The 8,481-nt window shown below is 55.9% G+C and overlaps 1 protein-coding gene across 1 annotated transcript in view; it reads right to left on the reverse strand.

Annotated features, from left to right (window-relative positions):
* Window positions 1-1,932: 1,932 nt before the first annotated feature.
* ARHGAP1 (Rho GTPase activating protein 1) overlaps window positions 1,933-8,481 on the reverse strand; it is a 25,177-nt gene continuing 18,628 nt past the window's right edge. The window contains exons 5-13 of the mRNA XM_011963318.1: window positions 6,877-7,008; window positions 6,122-6,208; window positions 5,841-5,939; window positions 5,473-5,580; window positions 5,321-5,397; window positions 5,039-5,116; window positions 4,497-4,625; window positions 4,213-4,316; window positions 1,933-4,073 (exon numbers count right to left, since the gene is read on the reverse strand). Of these exons, the coding sequence (XP_011818708.1) occupies window positions 3,885-4,073; window positions 4,213-4,316; window positions 4,497-4,625; window positions 5,039-5,116; window positions 5,321-5,397; window positions 5,473-5,580; window positions 5,841-5,939; window positions 6,122-6,208; window positions 6,877-7,008 (1,003 nt within the window). The 3' untranslated portion in view covers window positions 1,933-3,884. The remainder of the gene's footprint in view (window positions 4,074-4,212; window positions 4,317-4,496; window positions 4,626-5,038; window positions 5,117-5,320; window positions 5,398-5,472; window positions 5,581-5,840; window positions 5,940-6,121; window positions 6,209-6,876; window positions 7,009-8,481) is intronic.

Here is an 8,481-nt window from a genome sequence, read left to right on the forward strand (position 1 = left end):
TAGTCCCAGCTACTCGGGAGGCTGAGGCAGGAGAATGGCGTAAACCCGGGAGGTGGAGCTTGCAGTGAGCTGAGATCCGGTCACTGCACCCCAGCCTGGGCAACAGAGTGAGACTGTCTCAAAAAAAAAAAAAGGGAGGGGGGCGGGGGCTGGTTAGAAAAGTCCAAATCCAGCCTATTCCTGGAGCCGGGAACTCCTGATTATTAGTAAACCAGGTGACACTGACCATGTGGCCAACCAGGACAGTTGCCCAATACCTGAGTCAGAAGTGATGAAAAGTCTGTTCCTGGTGTTTGCCCTTCAACCGGGAACCCCCAATAACAAAGTTCTCAGTTGCCCCATGCCCAGCAATGGTGTCCTACCTCTTTAAAGCATCTCCCTACACTCCAACCCCGGAGGCCAGCGTTGCTAAGGCCTTGGTAAATGGGCATTTGAGTCACTCAGCAGAGGCCCTGCCAGGAGCCCAACCCAAGTAAACAGTTTCCTCGCTCCTGTTTCCCTGGGTCACTGCCTCTCTGTTGCAGTCACCCAGCTCTAGCTGAGCAGATCCAGAGAGAGGAGGCCCCCAGTGCCTGGAGGAAGGCCAGCATTGTGGAATGGGACTTGCTTCCTGGGGCTCAGGCCCAACCACCATCTGTAACCACAGCCTGATCCTGCAGCTTGGCGCTGCTCCCCCAGCCCAGACAAGCAAGGAGGAGAAAAACCAGGCCCAACTGGGGCCGCTATAGCCTCCTGATGGCCATTAGCAAGCAAGCAGCAGACACACCTGGAACCTGACCACTGTGGGAGGTGAAATTCCAGCCTACTCTCCCACCAACAAACTTCCCAGAAAAAAAAAAATGCGGTAAATAACCATCTTAACCTTTAAAGCAAAGCAAAACCTGCTCAAAGAGGATAGGAGAACTGGATCTGTCACAGCCTCTGTGTGGGCATGGCAGGGGAAATGGCCTGACCTCAGGCTGAGGGGTGGGCAGGAAGGGAGGACTCGGGCTGAGGGACCCTCTCCCAGCTGCTGCATGAGGCTGGGGCTATCACACCATTCACCCATGACCACTGCACACTCGTGGTGTTAGATGCTGTCTACATTTATTTATTTATTTTTTTATTATTATTTTTTTTTAGGTAGGGTTTCGTTCTGTCACCCAGGCTGGAGTGCAGTGGTGCAATCATGGCTCACTGCAGCCTTGACCTCCAGGGCTCAAGCAGTCCTCCCACCTCAGCTGCCTCAGTAGCTGGAACCACAGGCATGTGCCAGCACGCTCCACTAATATATATATATATATATATTTTTTTTTTTTTTTTGGTAGAGACAGGATCTTACTATATGAGATCTATGTCCAGGCTAGTCTCTAATTCCTGGGCTCAAGCAATCTTCCTGTCTTTGCCTCCCAAAGTGGTGGGATTACAGGTGTGAGCCATGTGCCTGGGGTGTCTGCATTATTTCTGAACCTCAAAGGAACTGTCCTCTGATGAAGCCGCAGCCACAGGAGTGGTGAGCCAGTGATGATGACTGTTAGCAGTGACAGCTGGCACGTGAGGGAATGAGGACTCAAACTCTTGTGTGACTCCAGATCCCACACCATTGTCCACCACCGTCCCCACCACTTTTCTTCCCCCTGCTTGCCTTGGATTAAGCTTCCTTCAAACTTCTGGTACATTCCAGTTGGGAAAAGAAGAGAGGCCCTGGTCACAGGATGCAGCACATGGTGGCCCACTGGAATGCTGGGGATACAAACAATGGGAAGGTGGCCGTGGACTCCATGCCTAGAAGCTGGTCAGGAAGCTGCCCTCATCACCATTCGAGTGCACAAGATGAGGAAGCGGCAGACGGACTGGGGAGGGGACTTCCTGAAGCCCCATCTGTTCCTTTTCCTCTACCGTACCAGTTCCCAACTTCTACGCCACTCATTTCCCCGACATCCAGATGGGCCATTTTGCATCTCCATTTTTATTGAAATACAAAAAGTGCAAATGGTGAAATACATGATTGGTGCCAAGGCAGTCATTAAGTGTGAATGTGAACACTGGATTCACAGTACAAGCGCCCCTTCCCTGGGGTACAGACCAGTGGGGGCATGAGAAAGACCAAATAGATCCGAAAGGCTCCCCAGTGAATGGGGCTGTGAGCGACACTTGATACACAAAGGAGGGCGGAGAGCAGAGCAGCCCTGGATGAGGCTAGAGACCAAGGGACTGATGGAGAACCAGCAAAAGCCCAGGCCCCAGGGGGCTGAATGCGCTGCCGATGGTCTTGGGAGAGCCCAGCGAAGTGACACCCAGGCCCAGCCTGGTTTGTGGATGGGGCGGGGCTGGTCAGTGAGGATTCCAACAGTATGGGCTCTGGAATTGTCCTGCCTGGCCAAGGTCGTGGGGGCAGGGTCACTGCAGGTACCTCCCTGTACTCCCCAAGGACAAGACTGCAGGAACAGGAGTCCCCAGGAAGGAGTGTCATTCTATGAGACGGAGTGAGAGATCAGCCATCACTGGGGTCGAGGTTCTTTGAAAGACAACAGGGCTGGCCAGGTGCGGTGGCTCACGCCTGTAATCCCAGCACTTTGGGAGGCCGAGGTGGGTGGATCACGAGGTCAGGAGATCGAGACCATCCTGGACAACATGGTCAAACCCTGTCTCTACTAAAAATACAAAAATTAGCCAGGCCATGGTGGCGTGCACCTATAGTCCCAGCTATTCAGGAGGCTGAGGCAGCAGAAATCGCTTGAACCCGGAAAGCGGAGGTGTACCAAGATTGCGCCACTGCACTCCAGCCTGGCAACAGAGTGAGACTCCATCTCAGAAAAAAAAGTGGGGGGCCCTAGAGCCCCTTAATCCCCTGGGGAAATTGCTAGAACCCACCTACCTGGGCTGATCTATCAGCACAATCTCTGCCCCTCCTATGGGCACTCATAGCCTCTACCCCAGCCCCTTTAAGAGTCCCCCAGCTGGAGGAAGGAACCACAGAGATCCTAAGGCACTGAGTCACCTCTGGCCGGGGCAGGGGCCAGTGTGACTCCACAATAGACAGGTCCACAAGAACCTGAAGGCTGATGATCTGCCCGTGTGGGAAAGGAGGCCAGGAGGGGAGAGGCTGACCCGGCCAGTCACTGATCCCACCGCACACTGTAGCTCTCAGGGGCGGGAAGGTGGAGGGAGGTTTCAAGTGGATGCTGGGACTCTGAGCACTGTGATCCAAGCTACCAGTCCCAGCAGAACCAAGGGATTAGGACACCCCAGGGGCAGTATCACTTGGGAAAGGCTGATCCAGGATGTGTGGAAGAGGCGGCGGCAGAAAGCAGACACAGGCTCCAGCCCTGTCACTCCTCAGCAGGGGAAATACCCCAGACTGAGCTGCTGGGGGCAGTATAGGAGCAAGGGTGCCTGCACTCAGGCCTTCATGCAGTGGGACTTCTGCAAAGCAGGGCAGCCTACCAGACAGGGAGGCACCTCAGCTTGGGGCGGTGTCCACACCAAGGAGCTCAGCTGCTCATTCCCAGCAATCCAGAGGGGAGGACCGGCCCCTGCTACCAGCCCAGCCGGCAGTGATTTGATTCATCCACAGTTCCCAGGGAAACAGAGGCAGGAAAAAGCAGGAAAAGGGTTACTAGGGCTCAGTCCTTCTCCAGTTAGAAGAGCCAAGCCCAGCTCTGGAGAGCCCAGCAAAAGCCAGGTGTCCAGAGAGGCAGTGAGAAGAGTAAGGCGAAGAAAAACGTCTTCTGGTAACAGTGAGGCCGCCAGGGCTGTGAGGCGGGCTGGACAGAGGTGGGGGAGAGCATGCCTGATGGGCGGCTCCAGCATCTCTCTCCAGGGGGCTTCGTGGCCCCTGATGCCAGGGGGAAGAGTCCAAACCCAGGCTACCAGAAAAGGGTCTGGTGGGACAGGGGCCAGGTTCAGAGCCCCCTGGGGTCCGGGCTGGGGAACAACTCCCCTTGGTGATCCAGAAGGAACTTGGTGAAGGTGTTGATGGGATTAATGGCCTTGAGGGTAATGGCTGCATCCTTGGCCCACAGCAGGTTAGGGCCGAAGACAACAGCCAGGTTAGTGTTGGTCATTTTGTTCTGGTCACTGTGTGCAGAAATCTGTGGAAGGAATCAGGGACTGCAGCAGAAAGCCACAGATGCTGCCTCCCACTCCCAGCAACCACAACCAGGGCACAGAAGAGGCGGCAGCTCCTCCTTCCCCCTTCCTTCACCCCAGAGGCCAAGTCCAAGGTCTCACCTGCACCAGGAAAGCAGTCAGGAAACGAAGCACCTGGTAGTTCTCCTCGGGCAGCGTCTGGAGGACCTGCAGCGTCTCTGCCACCCTCTGGCTCTCATCAATGTCTATGAGGAAAGGGGGCCCAGGTTATAGGTGCCCTGGGCTGGGCTGGTTCAGGACGCTCTGACGCAGGCTAGAGGGGAGACCCCCCAGCAGCCTTCCCTGGGAGGCACCCAGGCCCGAAAGCTTGCAGCGCACCTGCCTTAAGTCCAGCCCCAGGCCCAGCAGAAGAGAGGGGGACTCACTGAGGAAGCCCACCACATGGGGGTAGAGGTCAAAGGTGAGCAGGGGCTCAGGAAGCTCCCGGAGGAAGGTCTTGAGGATGACTGCTGGCAGGTGCAGCTCATTGTACTGGTCGAAGTCCACAGGCAGCCCTGGGGTGGGGGCAGCATGAGAGAAGCTCGGCACAGCCTGAAGGGCAGCACCCATCTGCAGACAATGCGGGCCGCACTGCCTGACTGCCCTTGGACCCTGCACAAGCCCCTGTGACACCTGCCTCCCTCTTCCTCTGTGACCAGAGAATGCAGGTTCCAGCCATCTGGGGGGAGTGGGGCCTGGCACACCCCACCGTTATTCCTCACCTCTGAATGTGCTTATACCCAGGACCCGGGAGCCCAAACGATAAGACGGCCGGCCTGGCAGAAGGGGGACTTACGTGACACCAAGTGCCACGGAAACCTCCAGCAGGAAGAGACTCTGAGGCCCTCATTTACAGGGCAGCAGAGGGCAGAGAAGCCTCTACCAGTCACACACACACATGGCCCTGCCACAGCCCAGGGCCGCTCACCCATGTTGTACTTCTGCTGCACTTCCCGGACCACTTGGGTGTTGGCCGACCTCCGGAAGATGCCCTCGGTGGTGAGAGCTGGGAAATATTAGGGCCTGGTGAGCCTCCAAGCGCTGGGCACCGGTTGGATTCCCTGCCCCTTCTCTGTCTTGGGGTTCTAGGCAGGGCTGGGTGGGGGCGTTGAGGCTTGCAAGACCTCTCTCTGCCCTGCCCAGCAGCTTCCCCAACTTCCTGAGGGGAGCCGGGAGACCCGGCGGGTGAGGAGGCAGGCCCGGCACTCACCATGGGCCTGTAAGTAGGCAACAGTCTCCCTGAGCACAATGGGAATGGGCTCCTGCTCTGGATTCTTCTCCTGGAGGCTGCGGGAACAAGGCTGGTGAGCCGGGCCTACAGCCCTTCCCGCCCGCCATGGCCCAGCCACCTTTCATACTCACTGCTGCAGCGAGACTCCAAACTGCTGGTTGGGCAGGGGGGGCCGTGGGGGCATGGGCTTGGGGGCTGTCGCGGGGCTCTTCTGTGTGGATTTGAGGAAGTCGTCATATCTGCAGGAGTAGAGGGAGGTGGGTCAGGCCCTGCCTGGCTCTGGAGTCGCTCTGCCAGTTCAATCAAGCATTGACCACGCGGGGTCAGGAGGATCGTCTCATGCGATCTCCATTAACAACTCCGCTTTCCACAGCAGCAAAGACCTGGGAGAGGTCGGGACACGGGCTTGCTCTGCCCAAGCCCCACGCGGTCTCTGAATCGGGACACGCGTCCTCGTGACCCTGGCTTCACGAGCGCCCGGCCGCCGGACCCGCCTCACTTGAGCACTTGGCGAGGGATCCCCAGCTGCTCCAGCTTCACGTGCTCGCTCAGCTCACTCAGGTAATTGACGTAGAAGATCTTCTGCCCGAACTTGAAGCTGTTGGTGGAGGAAAGGGCCTGGGTTGTGGGGACCCCTTCCGGTGGCCTCTACTCTCCCCTCAACACCCACCCAGTTCAGACCGAAGCCCAGCCGCACCTGGTGGTCCCTGGGCTGCCCAGCCTCCCGGCTGCAGAGTTTCAGGCAAGCCGGGACCACCGGCCCTGCCCACGGCCACTCACCTGATGAGGGGCTTGAAGAGGATGAGCAGAGTTTTGATGAACATGGTCGGATGCACGATGTACAAGGCCTTGATGTTCTTCTTATACCTGCAGAGGCAGAAGGGACAACTCAGGAGCAGGCGTGGTGGGACAGGCACCATGCTAGGGTCCCCGTGCATACTTTTTTTTTTTTTTTGGAAAGAGTTTCCTTCACCCAGGCTGGAGTATGATCTCAGCTCACTGCAGCCTCCACCCCCCGGATTCAAGTTATTCTCCTGCCTCAGCCTCCTGAGTAGCTAGGATTACAGGCATCCACTACTACACCTAGCTAATTTTTGTATTTAGTAGAGACGAGGTTTCACCATGTTGGCCAGGCTGGTCTTGAACTCTTGACCTCAAGTGATCCATCCGCCTCGGCTTCCCAAAGTGCTGGGATTACGGGTGTGAGCCACTGCACCCAGCCTCAGTGCATACTTTCTGATTTGAACACGCATGGCCAGCATGCGAGGTAAGGGCCATCGCTGTCCCATTTTACAGATTAGAAAACAGAAGGCTCAGAGAGGTTAAGTAAAACAAGAGGTCAGAGTACGAATAAGCTGAGAAACTGGGCTTTAAGCCCAGGGTGATCTGACTGCAGATTCTTTTCGTTGACGTAGATGGCAGCCCCCGCCGCCCCCTGCCTTGGAATAAGCTCGTGCCCAAGTGGAGAGCAGCCCGGAAGCTGGCAGAGCCGCTGCCTCTGGATCTGCCTGTGCAGGCCCCATGCCCCAACCCACTTGCGGTCAAACTCCCGGTAGGCGTCACGGAGCCAGCTGAGGGAGGGCTTGTTGTCACTGGTCAGGCCGTGGTGCAGATACAGCAGCGTGTAGTCACTCTCCACGTACTGGTCCAAGGTGTGCTTCAGGTACCTTCCAGGGAAAAGCCCTGCTCAGGCCTGCCCTGTGCATAGGGGCGGCCCCATGAAGACAGAAAGCAGCCCCAGGGGTCTCCCGCCATGTCACAGACCCTTCCCCACGGCCCGCCCCTAGCACAGTCTGTTCTGGCTCATAATCAGTCGCCAGGTTCCCGTGGAGGAGACCCAGGGTAGTGGCTGGGGGGAGGAATGACAATAATAATAACAGCTCTCGGGCCGGGTGCTGTGACTCATGCCTGTAATCCTAACACTTTGGGAGGCTGAGGCGGGTGCATCACCTGAGGTCAGGAGTTCCAGACCAGCCTGGCCAACATGGTGAAACCCCATCTCTACTAAAAATGCAAAAATTAGCCGAGCGTGGTGGTGCATGCCTGTAATCCCAACTACTCGGGAGGCTGAGGCAGGAGAATCGCTTGAACCCAGGAGGCGGAGGTTTCAGTGAGCAGAGATTGTAGTACTGCACTCCAGCCTGGGCAACAAGAGTGAAACTCCGTCTCAATAATAGTAATAATAATAACAGTTCTCACTCTTGAGCAGGAACTAGATGTCAGGAGACCAGGACCCTAACCCAGGCACTCCTAGGCCTGCAGTGAAAATGGGAATGATGTTTCCCCTGAATCAGGATTTCCCTGAATCAATAATAATGATGATAGTCACCATTTATCAATATTAAGCTTTTAGTGTCTGCCAAGCACTTCGCATACATTATCTCATACCTTGCTTATAACTGAGGCTGATGTAATCCCCATCCTACAAATGGAGGCAATGACCAGAGAGGTCAAGTGCTGATCCAAGGTCACACAGCTTGTGGTAGATCCTGGAAGTGAAGTGTCTAACACCAAAGACTGCTTTTTTTTTTTTTTTTAGACAGGGTCTTACTGTCATCCAGGCTGGGGCACAGTGGCATGATCACAGCTCACTGCAGCCTTGACCTCCCAGGCTTAAGCTCTCCTCCTGCCTCAGCCTCCTGAGTAGCAGGAACCACAGGTGTGAGCCACCATCCCCGGCTCATTTTTTCAGTTTTTATTTTGTAGAGACAGGTCTCACTGTGTTGCCCAGGCTGGTCTTGAGTTCCTGGCCTCAAGTAATCCTCCTGCCTCAGCCTCCCAAAGTGCTGGGGGATCATAGGCACGAGTCACTGCACCCAGTTGAAAGCCTGCATTCTTGACCACGGGACAGCTTTGCCTTTTACACACAAACTCCAGTGCCGGTGGTAAAACACTGTGCCCATGAGAGGGGATGGGGTGGCCAGCGAGTCACCTGCTCCAGTCACTGGGCCTTTAGTGGACCAAAGAGCCCCAACTCCTCTGGTTCCCTATTATGCTCATAACACGCTATCTACGAGCTCAGCACAAACATATACACACCTGGTGTTGAGCACACTGAGAGGTATGGATGGAATGAACAAGAACTGCGGAAAGGGAGGGAGGTGCATGTAAAGCCCTCTTCCTTTTTTTTTTTTTTTTTT

This window comes from Colobus angolensis, unplaced genomic scaffold (assembly GCF_000951035.1).
Source record: "Colobus angolensis palliatus isolate OR3802 unplaced genomic scaffold, Cang.pa_1.0 Scaffold61, whole genome shotgun sequence".
NCBI lineage: Eukaryota > Metazoa > Chordata > Mammalia > Primates > Cercopithecidae > Colobus > Colobus angolensis.